The following is a 27,632-nucleotide window of genomic DNA, read 5'->3' on the forward strand; positions in this document are numbered from 1 at the left end:
AAGCTGTAGAATAAATAAACCCTACCTCTAAAAGATGTTCCATTATTGCAGTTCTCATTGCTACTGTTGCCTTTGCCGCAGCCTACATAATACCAAAGGCATTGTTTTCCAATGTTATCTAGGGAGACCAATGTGTGATCAGTCGAACCTGTAATTCCCTAAACCCTAATTACACCCGCATGTCCGTTTGAGAGGGCTATGATGTTAGGCTTTTGGAATCACTTGTTGCCTATAGAAATTTCCTATAGATGAAAGTGACACAACATGAGCTACTTTATTTATTTATTTATTTTTAATGAGTTGAATACTACCAAGAAAATAGGCTATGTAATAAATGTTTATATCTCTTTTTATTTTTTTTATTATTATTTTTTTAAGAATAAATGTTTGTATCTCAAATATAATGTGTTGGAGCATTTTAATATTATATAATTAAAATTGATTTATATTACAACATAAATATAAAGATGTGGACATTAATATGGAAGATAAGAAGTTAATGAAAATGTTTAATACCACATTGAAAGGGAGAGAGATTATTTTATTCCTTTTAATTGTGGTGATTAATGGGTTAATATGTATTGATTTAGATATTAGGCTAGATACGTGTACAAAGGCTAATATGTATTATGGGGCCTAGGTGTTTTCTATGCTAACCTCTCAAAATGTTTTCTCCCAAAAATGGGAAGAAAACATGGTAGGGATTCTGATTTGGTTGATTGATTTTTTTTTTTTTTTTTTTTGGTTTAACTAGATGTGATTTTTTTACATGATTTTTTTTTTTTGGTCACTTTTTTGTTTTAATTGGGCATAATTTTTTAACAAATGTATATGAGTAAATTTATATAGAATCACTTTTTCCATCCCTTCACTTTTTCACTCCCAACCAAACCAAAATGAGAGAAATTAAAATTTTTTCTATCCTCCCACTTTTCCATCCTCCTATCATTTTCTATCCTCCTATTTTTCCACCCCTAGCCTCTAGCCAAACGAACCCTTAAACCCCATAAGGGGGAAGTGTATAGTTTATGTAAGGTTGAAATTAATCAACCATTTTATTAGCTTTATTCCGTGCCAAATTTGCTTGTATTTCAGCAATTAGTAACCCTGCATTTTGGTGGGTTTGTTGTAAGGGTAGTGAGTGAGATAGAGTGTTGAATGCTCAAAAGTGTGCAAGAAAGTAGAGTCTCGCAACTGGATCTCGCGGGTGACTCGCGGCTGCAAGCCGCCAGAAGCAGCACACGTGCCAAGCATGCCAGAAGTTGAACCGTCATGCTAGCTGGAGCACTACAGGACAAAATAGGACAACTGACATTCTGTTATCGCGTGACTAGATCTCGCAACTTAATCAAGCCGCGAGCCACCCCTGTAAGGTTGAATTTATTCAACCATCTAATTGGCTTTATTCCGTGCCAAATTTGCTTGTAATTCAGCATTTAGTAACCCTGTATTTAGGTGGGTTTGATGTAAGGGTAGTGAGTGAGATAGAGTGAAGTTTGCTCAAGAGTGTGCAAGAAAACAGAGACTCGCGGCTGCAAGCCGCCAGAAGCAGCACACGTGCCAAGCATGCTGGAAGATGAACAGTCATGCTAGCTCGAGCACTACAGGACAAAACAGGACAACTGGCCATACGGTTATCTCGCGACTGGATCTCGCGACTTGGTCAAGCTGCGAGCCACCCCTGTTTTGTTAAACCTGACGTTTCACATTCCTCTCCCACTCCAGTATAAATACCCCTTTTACCCACGATTGAAAGAGAGCTTCCAGAGAGAATTTTGAGAGAGAAACCCTAAAGAAAAAAACAAGATTGATTCACACACAATCTATACCTTAGAGACTCTTCAAATTCCTCAACTCTCTTCCTCTCCATTGTCAAATCCTTGAGAGGCATTATACCAAACCAGGTTCTCACCATCATCATCATTGTGAGACTGCTGTTTGGATTTCTGGGAAGCAGTTAGGAAGGAACCAATCTTCATTGGTTGATGCTACGGTTTAGTAGCGGAATCCGGGAAGCTAGAAAAGAAAAAGGTTCGGCGCAACCTCGTTAGAGCAAGAAGCTTGGAGGGCTTAGGTGCACTGGGTAGATTAGGCTTGGAGGGTCTATTGCTGTCCTTGTATCCCAACTGTATTTTCTAGTGGATTGTTTACCGCTTGGAGGGCGGCGGAGAGGTTTTACGCCGAGGGCTTCGGTTTCCTCTTCGATAACACATCGCGTGTTGTCTTTGTGTTTGCATCTTCCTTCCTCTCTATCTTTGCCTTTTCATTATCTGCTATGATTTTATTTTGTTATGGCTTAGATAGTTTTTAACCAATTTCATATTATAGCATATGTAAAGTTTCCGCACACTAGTTGTTTGACATATTGCTTGAATTGGTTAAATTGTAATTTGGGGGTCTAAACGTTCAAAGGTGTTTTGTACACGTTTTTGAACTTTCAATTGGTATCAGAGCAGGTACACTGATATTGGTTTCATTACCATTGTGTGATCCTTGACTCCCTTTTGAGATGGATAGGTCTCAATCCCTAAATGCACCTCTAGATTTTGATGGTAGTAATTATGCTTTTTGGAAGGTTCGCATGAGAGCTTTTCTGTGTTCTATTGATGAATCCGTTTGGGATGCTGTTGAGATTGGTTGGACCAAACCTGAGGCAGCCAAATCCACATGGGATAAGGCAGCACTTGCTGCATCTAATGCTAATAGTAAAGCACTCAATGCTATTTTCTGTGGTGTGTCTTCAGATGAATTTCACAGGATTTCTCATATTACCGTTGCCAAAGAAGCATGGGAGATTTTGGAAACCACCTATGAAGGCACGAAGAAAGTGAAAGACACCAAGTTACAAATGCTGACCACTCGGTTTGAGGAACTCAAAATGAGTGAGGATGAGTCTTTTGACTCTTTCTATGGGAAGCTAAATGAAGTGGTTGTCAGCAAGTTCAACTTGGGGGAGAAAACGGAGGACTCAAAGATTGTAAGGAAGATCCTTCGATCATTGCTGGAAAGTTTTCGTGCTAAAGTGACAGCAATTGAAGAGAGCAAGGACCTCGATGACATCAAAGTGCAGGAGCTGGTTGGTTCTCTTCAGACTTATGAGATGTCGCTGCCCAATCAACGGAAGAGTAAATCTCTTGCTTTAAAGACCATTAATGAGAAGGTGGAAGATCAAGACTCATCAGGAGAAGATGTGGTTGACAAAGATGTTGCATACCTTGTCAAAAATTTCAGAAAGTTCTTGAAATTCAAAAATAATGGCAAATTTGATGATAAAAGAAAATTCCAAAGTTCTGGAAGGGAGAAGAGGGAATTCAAAAAGAAAGATGGAAAAGAATCTCAATCCACACAAGGTGTCACTTGTTTCGAATGTAACGGACATGGACACTTTAAGAAGGAATGTCCAAATTATTTGAAATCGAAAGGTAAAGTGTATGCCACGACCTTGAGTGACTCGGATTCGTCTGACTCAAAATCTGAAGAGAGCTGTGATGGAGAGGGGAACTATTCGGCTTTTATGACTATTGCTCATGTTGAGTCTTCAGATGAGCTGAATCTGCTTGTGCGAGACCTTGGAGAACATAGTGATGATGAATCACTAGGAATTGTTGAAGAATCGGATGCTGAAGAAGATGGAAGCACAGCAAATCTTCAGGAGAATTATAACTCACTCTTGGAGAAGTCCAGGGAATACACAAGGGTGGCCAAGGCTGCTGTGAGAAAAATGAAAAAGGCTGAGGAGGACTACAAAAGTCTCCTAATCCGATATAGGGAGGCCAAATGTGAGATAGAAACTCTGAATGGTGAGTTGTCCGAAGCTTACACAAAAGTAAGATTTCTTGAGAGTGAGGTTGTGCAAGCAAATGCTAAAGTAGAGAGGGTCACCACCAAGAAGCTAGATGATGTTATCTCATCTCAAAAGAGCTTTTCAGACAAATCCGGATTGGGATATACTGGAGGAAGTAGTTCATCTGGAAATATCACTAAAGAAGTGAAGTTTGTAAAGGCCAAAGATCCAGTTGTAGCTAACCTTACTGGTGAGAAGCTCGAAGTGGAGGAGAAGAAGAATGCGGTGAACCAACGGATGTTAAATCCCCGTAATCAGTCTGTGGGCAGGTCTGAATCTCGTGCCAAGTCACGTCCACGACCACAAAGAGGTCCTAGAGGAACCTATGTGTGCCATTATTGCGGACTTCAAGGGCATACTCGACCAAATTGCCAAAAGCTGAGAGCAAAGAACAGTGCAACTCCTCAAAGGTCAGGAGGACCTAGAAATGATAGAAGAATTTGGGCTGGAGATCAATCTAGAGATCAGAATGGTGATCCCGGAATGATGAACGTGATGAAGATGATTGGTGCATTCACCAACTGCTTGGAAAGCTTCTCACGAAGGTTTGAAAGCCCTAACTCCCGTACCCAATCCTATAAGGAAATCACCCCAAACGCAAGTGACGTGTGGGTGAAAAAGGGTACTCATGCATAAGCATTACAACATGTCCATGCATTAATACTTCCTATGCTTTGTGACAATGTTTGTTTGTTTTGCTTGCTGTTTTTGCTGTTGGTTGTTTGCTTGTCTTCTTGTGCATTTCTTTAATTTTGTCTTATCAATCTTTTTGTTTCTTGTGTCAAAAATCCAAAAATCACATAAAAATTAGAAAATCAAAAAGCTTGATTGACTTTGTTGAGTTTTTGTCTCAAAACTTGTTTTGCCTTGTACCTTTGTGCTAATGGCTTTGTGCATTTTCGAGCATTGCTTGTTTTCATGCACTCATATCACTGTGGGAAAAATCTTGAAATCTTTGTGATTGTTGTAAATAGATCTTCAAACTTGTCATGAATGATTAGTGAATGGTTTTGTTGATCTTGAGACTTGCATAGACTTGTGTCTATATATCTTCCCACTCTTTATTTTTGTTTTGCTAAAAAGAGCTCACCAAATGTAAATCTCCAAATGAAAAGAGATATTGAGCTGTAAAAGCCTGTCGCACATTCTAGTATTTGACTAGGAAAAAGGGTAAGCGACTTTATATTAAAGAAAATGTTTATTCAAAAAGCCAAAGACTTGTTCATTAAAGTGAAATGTCAAATATCACTCTCACAATGAGAGGTGATTGACTCAAAAGATCAAAAAGATCAAATGTTATGATTGAAAGTGGAGTCAAATGTAAAGCTCCAAATCATGTTATCAAGTTTTGTGGGAGGTCATATATACATACTTCTATAATTGAGATAGGTCACATGATCTAGCGCTAATTGTGTATGTCTTGGTTGAATTGATCATTGAAACTTCACATTAGACTAAGGACTATCTCATTGTTGATATCCACACACAACACACAAGTTTATGCTCAATAAATGCCATATTCATTTGTGTGATTGTACTTGATGAAATGTGTTTTCACATGCTCAATCTTTGTTAATTCAAGCACAAAAAGATTTTTGAGTGTTTTAGGTGTTTTTGGAAAGTATTTTGTTTGAAAAATCTGAAAATTTCAAAAATCCATTTTTGCCCTGTTTTGGCGGCTTAGTCGCGGGTATGTCAAGTCGCACGCCTCAGTCGCATCTTCGCGGGTCATTTTTGGCGACTTGTTCGCGAGTGGAAGGTCCAGTCGCGAGGTTCACTCAGAGATTTTCGCAGCTTAGCTCGCGACTCACTCGCGGGTAGACCTTTCAGTCGCGAAAAACACTTAGAAAATTTTTCAAATTTTTGTTCTTGTGTGCTTTGGTGGCTTGATCTGGCGACTGTGTGGTGACTTAATCAAGTCGCGAAAATCGCATGTTTGGCAAAAACAGGAGCAGTTTTTAAATCTTTTTCAGTTTTCCCTCGAACTTTTGTAACTGTTCATCTTCTCTCTAAACTATCTCCCTCCCAAACACTCCGTGCTCCCATCTCCAATCTCCATTGTTGCATACTTGTAGCTCAAAATCTTTAAGTCACAGGTATGGGTTTTTAGTTTTACACTCTTTTCTTCTTGATTTAGTGCTTTTCCCTTTGATTTTTCGCATATGTTTGTGATTTAGAAATGGGTTTGTGTTTCGGATTTTGCTCCCTGTTCATGCCTCACTTGCGAATGCTGCTGCTAGACTATAATTTGATCTTAGTTGTTTCCTTATTGCTCTTCATCCTGTGCTTAGCTAGGTGATTCTTTGATTTTATCTGATCTTTGAGCTGTTGAGTTGTTTCAAATTGTTCCTTTTGAGGCTGTGAGTTTTTACTGTGCTAAATATGCATGCTCTTTGGTGTAAATCTTTTGAGAGCATTTGTGAACTTCACAATGCTGTTTATGAGTCATATCATTTTCCATTATCTGTCTCTTTGACTTATAACTGCCTTTAGGATAGTTTCTATATCTGTTGCTTTTATATGTGTTTCCTATCTTAGGCTTGTTTATCCATGTGTTTAATCTAAGTAGCTTGTGTTTAAATGTTCCAAGTTCATTTGTATGGATGTAATCTCTTTGTTAATTACATGGGACTGACTAGTTCTACACATATATTGCTCTATACTGCTGTGGCCTCTTCTGATTGTTCACAGATGGCTCCCTCACCTCCTAAGAAGAAAACTCCTGCAAAGAAGGCTGACAAAAGATTGAAAATGGATTCTAAACTATTTAGGTCAGTCCATCATTTTGAGAGATACAGGGATAACTTCATGCAAGCAGGAATTATTCAAGAAAGATTTGTAGATTTGGAGGATTTGAGACAAACCTTTATCCCCAGCTGTTTTGAAGGAAGAGGGTGGGAGAAACTTCTGAGTGATTTCCCTGTAGTGTGTGAACCCCTGATTAGGAAATTTTACTCAAATGCTGTGATAAAGGAGAATGAGTTAAATTGCTGGGTTAGAGGTAAAGAATTCATTTTGGATGCTCATGTCATAGATGATGCATTAGGGCTTGAAGGATTAGAAGATGAGGAATTTATCAACTACAAGGATAGGAGTGTCTCTATTGAAACAGTTCAACAAAGGATAGGTGGGCAGAGAGAGGGAAAATGTTTGAATACCACTGCCTTTCCAGTGGACATGAGGTGTCTAACAATCATCATGATGTTTAACCTCTATCCCATTAAGAAGTTGACTACAATCAATTGTGCTAGAGCAATCTTTCTGATGGATCTCAAAGAAAAGAATTTCATAAACATAAGTTCCCACATATATGACACCATTGTGGATGAGACAAGAACAACCTCTAGGCCAAAATTGATCTTTCCCAGTTTGCTAATGAGGATTTTCAGAAGGAAGGGTGTTCCTATCCCACAAGACATCAGTCCCATGTCCACACCTTCTGCAATTAACAAGCTTACCTGCAAAAGGATAAGTGTTAGGCTTCCAGGAGAAGAAGATGAAGGTGATGAAGGAGAAGGTGTCCCAATGGAGACTGAAGCAGAGGCAGCAGGGCATGCATCAACCTCAACACCCAGGAGGAGTGGCAAAAGACCCAGAGCATCAACTTCTTCAGATACACCTCCAGATGCTTTCCAAATCGTTCTGGAAAGACTTGATGGGATCAGAGAAGTCCAGATTGAGCACTCTGAGAGGATGAGAGCTATGCAGGATCAGATTGATGTTTTGTCTGCAAAACTTGATAGCTTCACCACTCAGCCTGGACACTGACCCTTTGGCCATTCCTGTCAAAAAGGGGGAGAATGTTTCTGTTGATAATGACATTGATGACTGAGAAGCAGAAAAGCAGCTCTTAAGGGGGAGTAATGTGGTAATGTGTTGAGGGGGAGTTGTCAAATTCAAAGACTTTGTTTTTATATGTTTATGTTTTGAGTACTATTTAATGTTTTTTTTTTTGGGTTTGATACACTGTGTTTTGGTGTATAGTTGTTTCTAACTCATTTCTTATACTCTTGGTTTAAACTTTAATATAATTTGATGATGTTATTCAAGATGTTTAGGATTTGTACCCATGTACTTTTGTAAGCTTTTAGGGTTAATGTTTTATGCATAGCTTGTAGGCTTTATGGTTTGTACCTTGCTTAGTGCAGCCTTTATGCTATGTTAAATTCAGTACTTTAATCTAAATGTTATGCATTTTGGTTTATGTACTGTCACTCTTGTGCCCTTGTAGGATTGTTCCTAGATGCATATGCCTTGTGTGATATGCATTGGTTGAGTGTTGAGCATACAAGTGTCTTGCCTTGTGCTTGTTAACTTGTATGTCCTTGTGTTCATTCCAAGTGTGGATGAGCACTGTGATCACTACCTTGTGGTGTTCACTTGGTTGATCAAGCCATGGTTTGTTTCTTAACTCCATCTTTGCTTGATCACATATTGCCTGTTTCATATGCATTTATAATTTTCTGCTTACAATGATCATGGTGTATTATTGTGTTTCAGGAGTATTGTGTTCATATGATTCAAGTGCTTCACAGCTTCTAGAGTTAGGTGTGAGTGAGTTTTGTTCAACTGTTCCCAACTCACATGTTAAGTCTAGAGTTTGTTTTAGGGTTTTGTCACGGAATAGCCAAAGGGGGAGATTGTAAGGTTGAATTTATTCAACCATCTAATTGGCTTTATTCCGTGCCAAATTTGCTTGTAATTCAGCATTTAGTAACCCTATATTTAGGTGGGTTTGATGTAAGGGTAGTGAGTGAGATAGAGTGAAGTTTGCTCAAGAGTGTGCAAGAAAACAGAGACTCGCGGCTGGGACTCGCGGGTGACTCGCGGCTGCAAGCCGCCAGAAGCAGCACACGTGCCAAGCATGCTGGAAGATGAACAGTCATGCTAGCTGGAGCACTACAGGACAAAACAGGACAACTGGCCATACGGTTATCTCGCGACTGGATCTCGCGACTTGGTCAAGCCGCGAGGTCAAGCCGCGACCCTGTTTTGTTAAACCTGACGTTTCACATTCCTCTCCCACTCCAGTATAAATACCCCTTTTACCCACGATTGAAAGAGAGCTTCCAGAGAGAATTTTGAGAGAGAAACCCTAAAGAAAAAAACAAGATTGATTCACACACAATCTATACCTTAGAGACTCTTCAAATTCCTCAACTCTCTTCCTCTCCATTGTCAAATCCTTGAGAGGCATTATACCAAACCAGGTTCTCACCATCATCATCATTGTGAGACTGCTGTTTGGATTTCTGGGAAGCAGTTAGGAAGGAACCAATCTTCATTGGTTGATGCTACGGTCTAGTAGCGGAATCCGGGAAGCTAGAAAAGAAAAAGGTTCGGCGCAACCTCGTGGAGCAAGAAGCTTGGAGGGCTTAGGTGCACTGGGTAGATTAGGCTTGGAGGGTCTATTGCTGTCCTTGTATCCCAACTGTATTTTCTAGTGGATTGTTTACCGCTTGGAGGGCGGCGGAGAGGTTTTACGCCGAGGGCTTCGGTTTCCTCTTCGATAACACATCGCGTGTTGTCTTTGTGTTTGCATCTTCCTTCCTCTCTATCTTTGCCTTTTCATTATCTGCTATGGCTTTATTTTGTTATGGCTTAGATAGTTTTTAACCAATTTCATATTATAGCATATGTTAAGTTTCCGCACACTAGTTGTTTGACATATTGCTCGAATTGGTTAAGTTGTAATTTGGGGGTCTAAACGTTCAAAGGTGTTTTGTACACGTTTTTGAACTTTCAACCCCTGTTTTGAAAAACCTGACGTTTAACATTCTTTTCTCACCCTAATATAAATACTCCTTATACCCACAAAAGAAATAGAGCTTCCAGAGAGAATTTTGAGAGAGAAACCCTAGAGTAAAACAAGATTGATTCATTTACAATCTTTACATAAGAGTCTCTTCAAATTCCTCAACTCTCTTCCTCTCCATTGTCAAATCCTTGAGAGGTATTTTACCAAAACTTTTTTCTCATCATATCCATTACTATGAGAGGGCTATTTGGTGTTTTGGAAAGCAGTTAGGAAGGAACCAATTTACATTGGTTGATGCTATGGTCAAGTAGCGGAATCCGAGAAGTTAGAAAAGAAATAGGTTCGGTGCAACCTCGTTGGAGCAAGAAGCTTGGAGGGCTTAGGTGCACTGGGTAGATTAGGCTTGGAGGGTCTATTGCTGTCCATGTATCCCAACTACATTTTCTAGTGGATTGTTTACCACTTGGAGGGCGGCGGAAAGGTTTTACGCCAAGGGCTTCAGTTTCCTCTTCGATAACACATCGCGTGTTGCCCTTGTGTTTGCATCTTCCTTCCCTTTTATCTTTACCTTTTATTATCTGCTGTGGGTTGTGATTTTAATTTGGCTTAGATTGTTTTTCAATTCTGTTTTATAACTTTTGTTCATTTTCCGTACACTAGTTGTTTGACATAAAACTTGAATTGGTTAATTTGTAAATTGAGGGTCTAAATGTTCAAGAGTGTTTTTACACTATTTGAACTTTCAATTTAAATAACAAGTTCAGTACTAGTGCAATGCAAATGATACCAAGGAGCTTTAAAACAATAAAAAAACAAAAAAAAAAAAAAACAAAAACAAAAACAAAAACAAAAAAAATCAACAACAGCAACAAAAATGATATTTCAAAAAGCATACCTTTTTATTTTTATTTTTTTGGTTGGCTGAAGAGAAGAAATTTATTAAACAAAACTGAAAACTATACAGATGAATGAGAATAGGCCTCCCTTCAGAGCTAAAGCATAACTTGAATTTTCATGAAATGGTAACAGACTCTTTAGATTTCAGCTTGGGTCCGGCCATATCTAACCCAAAACAGGACATGGGTAATAAAGTGTAATAAAAAATGAGTATTACTCTCTGTCACAAAGTAGTCAATTAGGATTGTTTGGAATTATTAAGGTAATTTGTTTGTTTGTTAAGACCCCTTAAAAACAAATTAGTTTAGCTTAATGAATTAGCCAAGTATTTACTTAGGTTAATTATGAAATCTAAATTAAACACATGCAAACATATTACTTGGTGCGGAAAAGTAAAGAAAACAGTAATATGATGACATAAGAAAACCAATGAAACCAACTATTTCAAGGTAAAAACTTGGGGATGATTTAACACATCTATCCTCAAGGTAAACAAATCCAATATGATAGAATGGAAGATTACAATACATTTAAACCCTAAATCTAAAGCTACCTCAAGTAGAACTTACTAACACAACCATGTGTAGCTTTGATTCCATGGACTCTTCTATATTGGATTTGCTGAACACAAACTCCCTATTTATGACTTTGAAATTCCATTCAAAAGTTTCAGATCATAATCAGTGGTAGATCTTTATACAGCAACTTGTTTCCACCAGTTCTTCATTGTAGATCTCGTTCCGGTAGATTCTTGTTGAGTTAGAAGGTACACAAACCTCTCAAATCTCACAGGAGTAACTCCTAAGTCTTCCAAGAGCTTATAAAATGTAATTACGATTTTCCTTTTATACCTTGTAGTGGACTGAAACCCTAAACGTTTTGCGGGTTTGAGCCTGATTTAAATTTTGTAGAATTGACTTATCTGCGATTTTCAATCAGTCGAGTCTAATTTTCGATCGGTCTAGCTTCACAGAACTTGAACTCTCCTTTCTGTAGCTTGAATATTCTTGAATCTTGATTTGTACAATCTTGAGCAATGTCTAACATCTAATCTAAACATATTTTTATTCTCAGTTAGCAAAACTTACATAAAATAAAAATCTAAACATTTAATCCTAAATATTTATAACCCTTAAAATGTATGGATAGGATTATAGAAAATTCTGGTTATTCTAAAAATCTGACCTGGACCATTATAGGGAATCTTCATCTTATAATTACAATATTGTCAACTACACAAACAGTACTTAAACATTTATGAGCTCCTAAAGTTGTAAACGCATAAATTATATAGAATCTTAAATGAGCATTAATACAAAGAAAAGGAACTCCTGGACAGTGATACTGATTTGGCCTTCAAAGTATGCCACCAAAAGGACCATTGAGCCAAAGATAATAGACTACCAACTTGGAAAAATCTGACCTGGACCGAGACCCAAATGGTTGAGCAAAATCCTGATGAAAGCAGGTACCGAAAATCAAAGCCCCTCTATCAATGTGCTTACATGGTAGCAATGACCAAACTTCTCTCTTAGAACATTTACAACCATGTTCACCTTCCAAGAGAATCCTAGGGCAAACGGTGTGAGAAATTTCTTGTTTTTAGGAATCTTCATAGCCTCTAATTAAAATTTCCTCAAACCCTACCAGGTGGTGGTAAAGGCTTACATATGAGAGAGGTAAAAAAGAGGAAGGTGGCGTGGCTGAAGATGAACTCTTATCACTAGATTGCTATCGGCCCTTGGAGGGTTTGAAGTGGAATCAAGAATGACAACACCACAATTTACAATTTATAGTAACTAGCATGTAACTTCATGTATATGCACATGTGCAATTAAAAACAATTACAATTACTCGGTTCAAATTATATATGGTATTAACATATACTTTTTTTTAAACCATACATTTCTAAAATATGTATAATAGTTCTCATTAATTATATATATATATATATATATATGATTTAAAATTTGTTAGGTTCTAAATATTTAGGATTAAATGTTTAGATTCTTAATTTTTGTATGCTGGCAAACAGAGAACAAAATTAAGAATCTAAACATTTAATCCTAAATATTTGCACATGTGAGATTTGAGAGGTTTCTGTACTTTCTAACTCAACAAGCATCTGTCGGAATGAGATCTACAATTAAAAACTAGTGGAAACAAGTTGTTGCATAAAGATCTACTACTTATGGTAATCTGAAACCTTTGAGTGGGATCTCAAAGTCACAAATAAGAAGATTGTGTTTAGCAAATCCAAGATAGAAGAATTCGTGGAGTTGGAGCTACACATGGTCATGTTAGTAAGTTCTATTATAATTTTTCATTCTATCATAGTGGATTTGTTTACCTTGAGAATAGTTAGGTTAAATTCTCCCCAAGTTTTTACCTTGAAATAGTTGGTTTTATTGGTTTTCATATGTCATCATATTATTGTCTTTTTTTCTTTTCTACACCAAGTAATATGTTTGCATGTGTTTAATCTAGATCTCATAATTAATCTAAATAAATACTTGGCTAATTCATTAGGTTAAACTAATTTGTTTTTAAGAGTATCCACATTGGTGGTGCTAATTTTTTAGCTATTTGGCACCACAAAAAGTTATTTTATCTATTTTATCTACTCACTTTAGAAAACATCTAGCATTATGAATCTATTTTTGCTTTCAACACAATAAAATAATATAAACAACACAACAAAATAATATATCTACTATAATAAAATAATATATATCCACAACCATTGTAACCACAACCTCTCTGCACATAGAAAATTCTCATACAAACATTTACAAGCTGAAAAAATAATAAGCACAACAATCAAATTATTAATACCATTTGACCTAGCAAAATCCAATTTCAATTAACAATCAAATTATTAATATATCATTTGTTTTCTTAGTAACCAAACAAAAGGGTTGCATAACCCCAACACAAATACCCAATCTTTTTTATCAACCCAGACCATAAAAAATCACCAACCACAAACAAAATTTCAAAAAATTTAGGATCTTTTGAATAACCCCAAAGCAGAGCTGGACTTCGAAGATGGGTGAGGAGGATGGTGTTGGCGTGGGTTGTCTTGGGACTTTGGGGTTGGGGCCTGGGTCGGCAAGCTGGGTCGACGGAAGGGGTGGGTCAAAGTTGGGTAGGCGAGCTGAGTCTATGGCAGCGTGGGTCGGCGGCATGGGTCAGGGGAGTGGGCCGGTGAGAGTTGAGTTTCGGGGTGGGCTAGCGGTAGTGAGAGGATGATTGAGCTTCGGGGTGGGTTGGCAACAGTGAGAGTTGAGAGAGAGAGGTGAGAGTTAAGAGTTGAGAGAGTGATCTGAACTGTCGAGTAGAGGATAAAGAAATTAAAAAAAAAAAAGAAAAAAAAAGCAGTGAAATAATATTTTAATTGAGGGGGGAATAATTTTTTTTATTTTTTTTTAGCTTTCAGCTACAGTGCATAGCCATATATAGCTATGCACGTTCCTTTTGTGTGCGGATGTAGCTAAGTGTCTAACTCTAAGTGTCTAAAATAATTTAGCTATACCACTACCAATGTAAAACTCTTTTTGTATATGGTGGCACTAAAAATAGCTTTTTAGCACCACCATTATGGATGCTCTAATGGGTCTAAACATAAACAAACAAAATTTAATTGGATTTAGACTTTTCTGTTTTTTCACTCAATAATTCACTTATCACAAAAATTTAAAAAGCATATGGACATGTGGTGCAAAATTGGACTCAATTGAAATCCAATTTAGAATCTAACTAGATTTGGAATCTTTGATTATTATGCTTAATATTTCACTTGACACAAAGATTAAAAATTAAATGAAACACATGGCATAAAATTGAGAATCCAGTTGACATCTAATTATTTTTTCTGAGTTTTGGGTGTTAATATATATTTATATATAGATTTGTGAATTAAGGGAGTTAAGACAATGATAAGCAAGAAAATCTCATCCAAAGAGGGTCCAATAATTCCCCACAAGTTGGGAAATTAACCTAAACAGGGGTAAAGGATGTACAAATGATATCGATTTTGAAGCTACCTAAGTGATCGCAAACTTGATAAACTCTTATAAATAAAAACCCTCGAGGAACCCCTTGAAAAGTAAATATGTAATACTCCGATTTGAAGGAGAGGGATAAAAAATTAAATAAAAAATAAAAAAGGAAGATATTTTTGCCTTAGATGAAAAGGGTAACTTAATAATTTTAATATTGTTGGTTAGTAGTACATATACTCTCTCGGGGTTTGGATCCTCAGTGTTACAAATTCAGATCCACATCCTAAGTAGATGACTCCATTCCATAAGTCATAGCAAAGGAAGTCTCCCTATGGACCTTCTGGGTAGACGTGGGAAAACGGGTGTATCGGGTTGGGTTTAGGTTAGGTCAATCGGGTTGCGGGTTAATCAAGTCGCGGGTCAAATCGGGTCGCAAGTTAGGTCGAGTTGACCCGTATTTTTCAAACAAGTTTTTTTTTTTTTTTTTTTTTGAGAAATAGAAGCAATCTGTCAATTGTTTATGAGTTCCTTAATTGTAATTAAATTCTCACTCATACTATTATGAATTACCACTAAACACTTGATACTCAAATTTGGTGCAACTCTTATTCTAGCTTTCTAGAAGTTAATCTTGGTATAATCTTTGATTTGTTTAAAGTAGGAAGATAAAATAAAGGTGGCAAGTAAAGAATGACAAACAATAATGGAGTACATAACATATTAAGTAAAGAAGAATAAGTAAATATTTTATAAGAATTACATTTCAATCTCAATCTACTCAACGTTGGTAGACATTGCAAAACGGGTGGGTCGGGTTGGGTTCGGGTCGAGTCAATCGGGTCGCGGGTCAAAACGAGTCACAAGTCAAAACATGTCATTTTTAAACGGGTCAATCGGGTTACCGGTCAAACGGGTTGGGTCAGAAAATTTTGACCCATTTTGCCATCCCTACTTCTGGGTGTGCTGTTATGTGTCAATCAATTTCCCATTACGCCCTCCAATTTCTTCTTCATTCCATCTATAATTGTTTTGTTGGAGGCTTTAGTTTGCCTGTTGCATTGGGTCGAGCTGGGGTAGAGAAATAGTTCTTGATGTCAAACACGAGATGGAATTGAATGATGCCAAATTGAGTTATAATGTTCTTCCATACAAACAGTTTGGAGTGTCGACAACTTGGATGCTGGCTAAAAGTTTGACCTTGATCCTTTAAATGAGATAATCGATAACCACAATCAACCATCACTTCTTTATACAATTAACCTAAGGGTGGCAAAATCAACCCAAACCCATTTGCCCACCCAAACCCACCCCTTAAATGAGACCCAAACCCACCCAATTATTAATTGGGTTAAATGGGTATTAACCCAATTAACATTAATGTTTATTGGGTTTTAATTGGGTACCCAATTAGACCCAATTATGATCTAACTATCATTTTTGCAAATCACCCAACTCTAAAATGCCCCAAAACCACTAAAATTACCAAAATACCCCCTCAACCTAAAAAATGATTAAAATAACACCTAAACCTAAAAATGACCAAAATACCCCTAAAACCTAAAAGAAAAAAAAAAAAACCAAAATACACCCAAAACCTACAAAATACCCCTTAAACCCCAAAAATGACCAAAATACCCTCGACACCCAAAAAATTACCAAAAAAACCCCCCGAAACCTAAAAATGACCAAAATACCCCTGAAATCCAAAAAATGACCAAAATACCCTCGAAACCTAAAAATTACCAAAATCCCTTTGAAATCTAAAAAATAGGCAAAATAACCCCAAAGCCTAAAAAATGACCAAAATAACCCCAAAACCTAAAAAATAACCAAAATACCCCCAAAACCTAAAAAATGACAAAAATAACCCCGAAACCTAAAAATTGATCAAAATAGTCTAGAAACCTAAAAATGACCAAAATACCCCCCTAAAACTATAAAATGACCAAAATACCCCCTAAACCTAAAAAATTACCAGAATACCCATGAAACCTAAAAAATGACCAAAATATCCTCAAACCTATAAAGTGAGGAAAATAGCCCTAAACCTTTGAAATGACCCAAATAAACCCAAAACCACTAAAATGGCCACAAACAACTTGAAACCTCTAAAATTACCAAAATTACCCTGAAACCCCTAAAATGACCAAAATACCTCTAAACCTATAAAATGACCGAAATGCCCCTCAAAATATCTAAAATGACTAGCATACCACTAATCCCTATAAGATGAACAAAATAGACCCGAAGCCTCAAAAATTACCAAAATAGGGGTTTGGGGTATTTTGGATATTTCGAGGGTATTTTCGTTAAATTAAAGGTTCTAAGATTATTTCAGTCATTTTGTAGGTTTTGAGGGAATGTCACTAATTTTTTAGGTTTTAGGGGTGTTTTGTTAACTTTTAGATTTTGGGGCCATTTTTTGTAATTTTATAGGTTTTGGAGTTCGTTCAAATAACTTTTTAGGTTTTGGATATATTTCAATCATTCTTTAGGTTTCCGAGTTATCTTAGTCATTTTTAGGTTTAGGGGGTATTTTGGTCATTTTTTATGTTTAGCGAGTATTTTGGTCATTTTTGAGTTTTAGGAGGGATTTGGGTAATTTTTTATGTTTAGGGTGTATTTTTATCGACTTATAGGTTTAAGGGGCATTTTTGTCATTTTATAGGTTTCAGGGTATTTTGGTCATTTTAAGGTTTAGGGGTTATTTTGGTCATATTTAGGTTTCAGGGGTACTTTGGTCATTTTTTAGGTTTCAGGGGGTATTTCAGTTAATTTTTAGGTTTCGAGGGTATTTTGATAATTTTTTGGTTTCTAGGTTATTTTGGTAAATTTTTAGGCTTTGGGGTTATTTTGGCCATTTTTTAGGTTTCGGGGGAATATTGGTCTTTTTTAGGTTTCGACATTATTTTAGTTAATTTTTAGGCTTCGAGAAAATAATTTTTTAGGTTTCGGGGGTATTTTAGACATTTTTTGAGTTTTGGGGGTATTTTAGTCATTTTTAGGTTTCGGGGGTATTTTAGACATTTTTTGAGTTTTGGGGGTATTTTAGTCATTTTTAGGTTTCAGGGGTATTTTGGTCATTTTTTGGGTTTCAGGGGGATTTTGGTCATTTTATATGTTTCGGGAGGTATTTTGGTCGGTTTTTTGGTTTCGGGGGTATTTTGGTCATTTTTTAGGTTTCGGGGATATTTTGGTAATTTTTTGGGTTTCGGGTATATTTTGGTCATTTTTTAGGCTTCGGGGTTATTTTAGTAATTTTTAGGTTTCAGGGGTATGTTGATCATTTTTTGGGTTTCGAGGGTATTTTGGTAATTTTTTGGATTTCGGGAGTATTTTGGTCATTTTTTGTATTTCGGGGGTATTTTGGTAATTTTTAGGTTTCGGGGGGTATTTTGGTAATTTTCTGGGTTTTGATGGTATTTTGGTCATTTTTTGGGTTTCGGAGGTATTTTGGTCATTTTTTATGGGCTTCGGGGGTATTTTGGTCATTTTTTAAGATTTTAGAGTACTTTGGTCATTTTCACTTTAGTTGCATTTTGAAAATTTTTATAATTAAGGTTTATCCATAATAATTGGGTTGGGTTGGATTTGGGTTAGAAGCAATTAGTTAAATGAGTTTTAATAGGTAAATGAGTTTTATATACCCAATTCAATTATGCCCACCCCAAACCCACCCATTTGCCACCCCTAAATTAGCCTATAAAGCCGAAGTATACATATTTTATTCACACAATTAACTGTGGAAACGTGAGTCACAAGACATAACTTCATGCACACAGTTCTGCTAAATAGAATTTTGTAAACGTGTGTCACGTGACATTACTTATACACAACGTTCTGCTAAATAGAAGTTTGAATTTGCCGTGAGTCACAACACATGGCTTCATGCACACACAAATCTTAAACTAGAAGTTTGTAACGTGAGTCACAAGACCTTACTTCATCAACACAGTTTGCTAAATAGAAGTTTGTAAATGTGAGTTACAAGATGCATATGACTTCATCAGCACAGTTCTGCATCTGCTAAATAGAAGTTTTGAATCATGCTTATATTGTTTTCTTACTCGATTATAATTTATTAGTAAGCAACGTAGATGCCCATCCACATGCATGATAGCAATCAATATTCAATAGGATAAAGCACCGGCTGGTCGCAATGATGGTATGTGACACAACTTGAAAAAATCAATTTTAAGACCCCAGTGTGATTAACCTTCCGGAATTAATAAATCTTGTTGTTCATAAAAGTATAAATTAATAAATAAACTAATTTACAAAAATATTATTATTTATTTATACTTTATATAATAATATTTCAAAAAAGTCATAAAATAAAAAGAAGAATACCTCGTTGATGTTTTGATATATCTTATAACATGAAATGTTAATTGATATTGCCAATTTCATGAGATTGAGGATGACCAACTTGAGGCGCAAATTATGTAAATATATTAAGACAATATACGCCATTTGCAAGATATTCTATAAACTAAAGTGACAAACTTTTTAGGAGTATAAAGTAGAACGGTCACTCGTACCGTTACCTTACTAGTTTGCACCTGCAGAATAGTACTCTCTTTCATACCTAAGTGGCATAGTTATAAGAAAGCATTATTAAGCTTTTGTTAAGAATTGGAGTGAAGAACACAAGAAATATTAAGATACCTGCACATTAGACTAGTGTTGCGTCTCCTCTAATAGGAAGAGGAAAAGAACATATTTATAAGCATGGGAGAATATTAGTGAGTTACAAAAGAAATAAAATCACCAAATAAATGTAGCCAGATTAATTAATGAGCATAAAAAAATGTGAATTTAATATGTTATAATTCTAAGATAAAACTCCATCAATGAATACATATTCACGATCTAAATTTCACTATAAAATTAATTGGAAAATAAATTACAAATATATATATTTTGATTAGAATATCCCAAAATTCCACTTAAAAAATATATATATATATAAAAACAAAAAAACAAAAAAACTTTACATCCATTTAGGTAAAGGTAGAGCATTATGCATGATGAGATTGCCAATAACTTGAACTCTCAATTTATTGGTATATTATCAACACTCGTTCTAGACCCAGTAGTAAACAACATATCCTGAATTATTTATTACCTCTTCAGTATACAAGGTGTTGCATTACGCACATAATAGTTGAGTACTCTACAAGAAACAACCAAGCCTACACATTAACAACCTCGTGCTATATCTCGAATTTCAAGATTGATCTAGAGAATTAGTAAAAATTCTCTTAGATGCATCCCAACTTCAACAGTCATAGGTGAGCCTATCAAGAATGCCCCCATAATAAAGGCATCCTGCTCGTAAGAGCCATAGAACTCATTAAGAGTTATATAATATGTAAACCTCTTATTATGTTACGGGACATTTACCACACCATAGGGACTGACAATGAGTAAAATTATTGAATGACGTACTCTATGAATTGTTTTCCAATTTGAATCTAGTTCTAAGGATCTATGTTTCCTAGATAAGGTATCCTTATAGACAGTTTTTTCATTATTTGGCTTAGTCTCATCCTTGGTTTTCAAACCTGAAACGTTCAAAGAACTGAAAAAGAGAGAGTGGTTGAAGGCTTTTGAGATTAGACCGAAATTCAACCAAGGTCAAACAGTAGTAATATTATGAATATATTAAATCTAGTCTTAATTGTATATAAATATCATTAAACGTCCATCCTTGACCAACAAAGTCGCGTAGCCTAGTGGATATCAATCAAGACATGTTATGGAACCTTTGGAATTGAGTTTCAAGTTCAAAACTGAAACATACGGTGTTTTGGATGAATTTTCACTCACACAATCAGTTTAGTGTTGTATGTATTACATTTATATAGTGGAGGATACGTCATAGGATTTAAAATATATAAAGAGTACTGAGAGCGAATACCCAACATATAAGATCAATCAACTGCTCAACCACGTTAGTGAAAGTTTGTTTTGGTTAAAATTTGTTCCTTTTCACTAAACTCTTATCAAAACTAGGTTTGATCAAGGGAATCTTTTCAAAACTTGGAATATTTTTTTCCATGCATAATATCATGAAAAATGGATACAAAATTTTGGCTGCTACTTAGTATCGGCAAACTACTATTAATGGAAGGAGTAACGTGTTGATTTTCTCAAGTCTCAAGAGAGGGAGGAGTATCATTTCCCTTACACTATGTTTGGTTGTAGCTAGGGGGAGGGAAAAGAAAAGAAAAGAGAAATTGCTTCTCTCATGTATGTTTGAAAGTAGGGAGAAAAAGAAAAAATAATATATTTGATCATTCCTTTGTTTGATTTGCGAGAGGAAGAGAAAATGAAAGGAAAAAGATGAGATTTGAGTTAGAAACCCCCCAATGAAGTAAAGCTTTTAAAAGCTTATGGAGGAAAAAAACAAAATTTTGTAGGTTATAATAGTGGGCCCAGACAGCAACTAACATATTTAGATGTCATTTCTCTCCATTTCTGCCCAAATTTTTTAGATGAGAAAATGAACCTGATTGATGTGTTTTCCCTCAACTTTTTACTTCCTTTCCCTTCCCTTCTACAAACCAAATAGGTTTAGCTGTCTTTTCTTTTCTCTCCTCTTGCATCATTTCCAAATATAGTGTTAAGGTTTAGGGTGAAGTCAACAGCATCATTCCCCATATTTCAAAAGGAAAATCCTAGAATCAAGTTTAAGCAATAGTAGGCTTAATATTAGGTTTGTGGTGGCTCTACACTTTACTAATTGATTAAGCAAAACGCAGGTTCCTGTCATTTCCTTGAAAGAAAAAGAAAAAGAAAAAGAAAAAGAAGAAAAAGAAAAAAGAAAAAGAAAAAGAAAAAGAAAAAGAAGAAAAAGAAAAAAGAAAAAGAAAAAGAAAAAGAAAAAGTAAAAGAAAAAGAAGTTGATACTTCTCATTCTCTAGTATAGCATTTCCTCAGAAAAAAAAAAAAAAAAAAAATAGTAGTTGATAGCAATGTATAAAACAAAGTGCAATGGTATCAGATACAACTATTTCACGTAGCACATAGAGGGAGATAGAAAGATGGTAAACCTTGGGAAAACTTGTTATTGTTATTGCTTCTTAAATCATCATCATTAGTATTATCAATATTTCTATTAGTATAATTATCATCTTCTTCTTCTTAATTCTTTTTTTTTTTTTTTTTTTTGCTGCTAATATCAGTATCATTGCTACCGTAAATTGTTATTAAGTTTTTTTATTGTTCTTATTATTTTACTCCTACAATGATTTTTTTTTTCCTAAAAATAAATGATTTTTTTTTTTTTTTTTTATAGAAACTACAGCGATTATTACTATTTTTGTTTGTTGTTGCATTACTAATATTAGGGCTTAAATAGGCTACATTTATATAAATGTAGCAAAATAATATTTTCATTTTCTTTGCTGTGGAACCTTGGATGTTGAACAAGTTAATAGGTTATACTCCTAGAAAACATGTCGTCATCTGAGAATCCTCATCACATCAAAATGATTCTATTTTTCCTAAAAAAAAAAGTAAAGAAACTGATTCAATTTATGATACAGAAGTAAAAAATAATTATAAAAAAAAAAAATCAGATGTTGGGTCTCTTGTATTGCTCCCATATCTCATACAAACATAGCTCTCTCTCTATTATTTTATTTTACTTTTTATTTTTAGACTGCGCTAGAAGAATACTCTTTCATCACTTTGTTTTCACTTCAGTGACTTCACGTTTGATCCATTAATGAGAAATTTGCAGTACCAACAAGTTATCACACCTCAATCGAGGCGTTCCATGGCAGAAAAGCATAGTTTAAATGCGAAACTGTACGATGCTCTGGGGAAAGAAGATGCGACGACAGTGAAACAACTCTGTGAAGATCTTGATGAGCACGGATTGCACATATTGACCATAAACGACGACACAGTGCTCCAAGCGGCCACTTTTGCCAAAATGCCCGACTTGGTACTGGGACTCCTAGAAGACTTACCTGACCGCCATTTCGATAAACTGACCAGGCAAAACCACGTCGGAAACACAATCCTCCACGAGGCAGCCATATCCAACCAATCGCTTGAAGTGGCAAAGAAACTGTTACAGAAAGCTCCAGGATTGTTGTGCATGCGTAATCACCTTGGAGAGTCGGCGCTTTTTCGGACAGCTCGTTATGGCAAGCGGAAGATGTTCAACTTTCTTGCAGGAAAAATTTCAGGTTATGATGAAGAAAATCAGAAACTCTTCCTCCGGAGGACAGATAAAACCACTATTCTACACATGGCCATCCTTGCACACCACTTTGGTTAGTTCCCCCATTGAGTGATATCAAATAACTATGCACATGTGTCACATTTCAACTAAGGAAAAAAATTTCTCTTACGCTAGTTTACATTCTATTTCACACATATCCACAATTGATACATTTTAACATATAAAAGAGAATATAAAATAAGAGACGTGAAATTTTGACCGCGAGGGAATCAAAGCCTTCTCTTTTGATGAAATTTTGTATAAAATTGGAAAACAGAGTTGGCCTTGGAAATTGGAAATAAGTTCGAACAATTAGTTCGCGAACAAGATGGTGATGGGATGACAGCCCTTCAGCTTTTATCATGCAACCCTGGAGCTTTTCAACATGATGATGGAAGGGGATTACTTGAGCAAATCGTCAATACTGGTTGGTATTATCAATCTTTATCATGTCATTGTATTCGTGTAAATTCCTGTATTAGTTTCCTTTAATGCATGTGTACGCAGTGCATGCTCAAAGCTTTTTCTATGGATCCAATTAATGTATACTTTTAAAGCATATATTAATCATTCATATTAGGAAACTTTTTATTGAAAATTGAAGAAGCTGTAATAAAGAAGCATGCACATTGGGAAACAACAACAAAACCTTGAGGATAATGTTTTTTTAATGTGGAGAGAATTAAATGTTAAAAACCCCTTATTTGTTAGTAAGAGATATTGGCACATGTAACACTATAATCACATGGGTTAATCCGCCATGAATGCACATGCTTAATTAGTAAGCCAATAGGATTAAGCCATGTGTGGCCAATAGAATGAGAGCTTGAACTCTTGTAACCATCATTTGAATATATTGAAGAATAATCAATTCCATACTTAGTATATTTCCTTTCTCTCTTAGTATTTTTTAATGAAGGGTGACTACCACGAATTAAAGCATTTCAGATACAATTTTAATCCATTTTCATAAACTTTCCACCCATCCCCCGGCCCTTAGGAATCACCACGGAATACAAATCCTACCATTTTTTATGTATCACTCTATGTTCTACCAATCACAACTTATTATACGTATATTTTTTTTTCATTTTCAACTTTAATATTTCATAAGGAAAGTAAAATCAATACATGACAAGTTGTGATTAATAAAAAATAAAGTGGTACACAAATAACGGTACAGAGGATTTATATTCATCACTAGGTTCCTAACATGGATATTCTACTTAAAAAGCTTTAGACAAAATTTATCAAGTACATATTTTTAATAAGTTTTTGTTTGTTTTACGAAAAATATTTTTTTCATTTTCCACGTGTTTGGTATAGCATCTTATTCAACAATAATGTTTTTATTTTTTATTTTTTTTTTGTCAATAAATAAATAAGAAAAGGTAGCAAATATTGTGCATAATTCTTTTGTAGCCTCACCCCTCATAGCCACCTCTACTAACCACACCATCTCCGTTGTTACCAAAGCCGCCACCCATTATCTGCATTGTGCCTACTTATTAAAGTATTAATGACATTTTGTGGGGACAAAAATAAAAAATTCAAATGGTTTGCGACTAAATTTATGAAGAATTCCCTTAAATGAAAACCATTATGTTATAGATATTTCAAATGCTTTAGATGAGCTCGGTATAACTTCCCTTTTAAAGTTCAATTAATTTATTTGTGTAACAATTTATCAAAAGAAAATTTATATGCAACAATTACTGACTTCCAATTCCTGAACGGTCAACTTATATTGTAATTTTACCAAACGGAAAGCAGCTAGAAAACAAGAGCAAAGATATCAATCAGCTTTGCGGCTTGCCAAGTTCCTAATAGAAAGGGATACTTCATGGGAGACTACTTATCCTCCATCGGGCCAGACTAAGCCTATCCTCCACAAGTATCGTGACAGTTCCATGAGTTCTCAAGCTGCAGAAGATGGCGCAACAAAAAAACTGAAAGGGGAAACAAAAATTCCTTTGTTCCTTGCAACTAAGTCGGGCTATGTGGAGATTGTTCAAGAAATAATCAAATTATACCCACAATCAGTTGAGCATGTTGATGATAAAGGACGGAACATATTGCATATAGCAATTAAGTACCGCCAATTAAAGATTTTCGAGCTTGTAACGAAAATGGGGTTACCATTGAGTAGACTGGAACGAAAACTTGACCTTGATGGGAATTCCATACTACATACAGTTGGGAAAAAAATTAAGGATTATGTGCCTGAGAAGATGCAAGGCCCAGCACTCGAACTGCAAGAGGAGTTGCATTGGTTTGAGGTGTTACACTTCTAGTACTCTTTTTCTCTATGCTTTAGCTGTGCATGCATGAACATACTCAAACACAAACACAAACACACACATCCACATTTTTCTTCATGCCTCACTGGTCTACGTAGTTTCAAGGCGGTCGAGGATCACGTGAAGCACAACTCTGGTAGCTTGATTCTTGTTTCCATGGTTTTACTAGGCTCTCCAAAAGAGCATCATAGGTTACTCATAAAGCTAAGCTTCAAGCATGTGGATCAATGACTAAAATTTCATTTTATAGTTTGCTTTCATACTTAGGTGTGCACTTGGCTCTCAATTAAAACAGCTATGCCATTATTGTCTGTTCTATTATCATGTGCAGCGTGTGAAGAAAGTTACACCATCCCATTTCATTGCCCACCGTAACAATCAACGGCTTACTGCAGAGGGATTGTTCCAAAAAACAAACAACGTACTCCGGCAGAAAGCTGTAGAATGGATAAAGCGCACCTCCGAAGGATGTTCCATTATGGCAGTTCTCATTGCCACTGTTGCCTTTGCTGCAGCCTATACAGTACCTGGAGGAACCGATGAAGATACCGGTTACCCAGTTCTCGTCCATCATCCATTCTTTGCGGTTTTCACCGTGGCAGACGTACTATCAATTTCATTTGCTTTGACATCAGTGGTTGTATTTCTCGCTATCACCACATCACCATTTCGATTAGTGGACTTTAGCCATTCTCTTCCTAATAAGTTGAGGCGAGGCTTAACTTTGTTGTTTCTCTCCGTCTTCATGATGATGATAGCGCTTGGAGCTACAATCCTCCTCATGATACATAAGGGGGAAGATTGGACAAAAACTATCCTATATGCCGTCGCTTTCATGCCAGTCGGGCTCTTTGCACTTTCATATTTCCCTCTCTATCTCTCACTATCAAAAACCTTTGAGAACTTTCGCGAGAAGGCATGGCGTGTAATTTCGCTATCTAGGCCTAGGGAGACCAATTTCTACACTCGAACCTCTAATCCCTCAAACCATCAATCTACCATGTCCGTTTGAGAGTGCTATGATGATAGGCTTTTGGAATCACTTGTTGCCGATAAGAATTTCCTATTAGACAAAAGTGCCATAGCTTTAGCTTCTTCTCTTCTTCTTCTTCTTCTTCTTCTTCTTCTTCTTTTTTATTTTATTTTATTTATTTATTTATTTATTTATTTTTATGTGTTGAATACTACCTAGAAAACTATGTAATTGATTCTCAAAAAAGAAAACAGAGAAAAATATATATATATATATATATATGTAATTTAATGTTTGTATTTTTTCGGTATCATCCCATTTCCCAATTGAAGTATCCCAAATACAATGATGGTTCACCTCTTTCCTCCTCCCACGCTAAGGAGTTTAAATCCCACAAAGGGAAATGGCTATAATTTGAATAATTAGTCAAAACCCAATGGGATGCACAAAATACAAAGATGCTTAAAAAATGTTAAAATGCAAATTGCCCCCTTAAAGTTTAATTGAAATTCTTTTTAGTCTTCTAACTTTAATTTCGTTCAATTGAGTTATTTAAGTTTTAAATTTATTCAAATCAGTTTTTTTGTCCGATTCCATTAAAATTAATGCCATTAAATACGCAATTAACAAATGAAAAAGATTTTTTGAAAAAATAAATTACAACAAAAAAAAATCTTTAAATTTTTTTATTAATTTTATAGATTTTTTACATGTAATTTTTTTTTTAATGGCAATTTAAAAAAATGGATATAAGACCTGAATTAAATAAATTTGAAACTTAGAAGACTCAATTAAATGAAAATTCAGTTAGAAGAGTGAAATGAATTTTAACCAAACTTAAAAAGTGCAATTTGCATTTTAGCCAAACTAAAATAATAATATTTCAAAGCATACTATAAACTAAAAGCACAACTTGAATTTCCATAAAATGGTACTAGAAGCACAACAGTGAAGAATGAGACTGAAAAGAGAAGGTAGATTTTTTTTTTGCTCAAAGCTAAAACTCCCTTTTTTCATACACAAGAATATGGGTTCCAATGTGATTAGAATAATTCCTAGGTGTAAGGGTCTTATTTTTGTATATTGGCATATTTGAAATCAAAATGCACTTTATTTGTAATTTAGTCTTAGTTTCTAATGTGTTCAAGAAAATCATTTATTGTCCAACAAGTGGTATTATTGAAGATATGAAAAATACTCAAATAATGGCTCAAGAAAAGTTGAAACTACAGGTCCCAATACCTGTCCATCTATCGAGAATTAATGAAGTTCGATACTTGTCTCAATACCTCTCGATCTATTGAGCTACAAGATTTTTGATATAGCCTACAATGTTTTATTCTAAATGGCTATTGTTTATGGGGTTGTGTAACCTAATAGGAAAGCCTATTTAAAAGGCCCATTAAGCTCCTATATAAGTAAGGTGGTAGATACAAAAAACCCTAATGCTTTATAAGGTTTCCCATAGCTTCATTATTGAAACCCTAGCCTCCACTTTTTGAACCTATGAGTTCATAAAGTAAAAGAAGGAGATATTGCAATGACGCTTGTGCCTCTTTGGGTTCTGTACCAAGCAAAGTTTCTAGCACCAACAATTGAAGATCTTATTGGTGTTTT

The 27,632-nt window shown here is 35.5% G+C and overlaps 1 protein-coding gene across 3 annotated transcripts; it reads left to right on the forward strand.

The window, feature by feature from the left end:
* The first annotated feature begins 21,545 nt into the window (after positions 1-21,545).
* On the forward strand, positions 21,546-26,161 carry LOC115992657 (ankyrin repeat-containing protein At5g02620-like). Of its 3 annotated transcripts, XM_031116884.1 has the most exons (5): positions 21,546-21,555; positions 22,254-22,794; positions 23,020-23,169; positions 24,513-25,021; positions 25,374-26,161. In XM_031116884.1, the coding sequence occupies exons 1-5, from the start codon at positions 21,553-21,555 to the stop codon at positions 26,052-26,054; spliced, it is 1,884 nt and encodes a 627-aa protein (XP_030972744.1). In that variant the 5' UTR covers positions 21,546-21,552; the 3' UTR covers positions 26,055-26,161. The 3 variants fall into 3 exon arrangements, with proteins under 3 accessions (XP_030972744.1, XP_030972742.1, XP_030972743.1); XM_031116882.1 differs by lacking the exon at positions 21,546-21,555 and having other exon boundaries at positions 21,926-22,794; XM_031116883.1 differs by lacking the exon at positions 21,546-21,555 and having other exon boundaries at positions 21,926-22,794; positions 24,516-25,021.
* The last annotated feature ends 1,471 nt before the right edge of the window (positions 26,162-27,632 follow it).

The sequence above is a fragment of the Quercus lobata genome, chromosome 5 (assembly GCF_001633185.2).
Source record: "Quercus lobata isolate SW786 chromosome 5, ValleyOak3.0 Primary Assembly, whole genome shotgun sequence".
Taxonomy (NCBI): domain Eukaryota; kingdom Viridiplantae; phylum Streptophyta; class Magnoliopsida; order Fagales; family Fagaceae; genus Quercus; species Quercus lobata.

Coding starts and splice junctions, on each gene's coding strand:
- LOC115992657 (XM_031116882.1), top strand. CDS start 22,239: ATGAGAAATTTGCAGTACCAACAAGTTATCACACCTCAATCGAGGCGT. Junction 22,795..23,019: donor CATCCTTGCACACCACTTTG/GTTAGTTCCCCC, acceptor ATTGGAAAACAG/AGTTGGCCTTGGAAATTGGA. Junction 23,170..24,512: donor TGAGCAAATCGTCAATACTG/GTTGGTATTATC, acceptor CCAAACGGAAAG/CAGCTAGAAAACAAGAGCAA.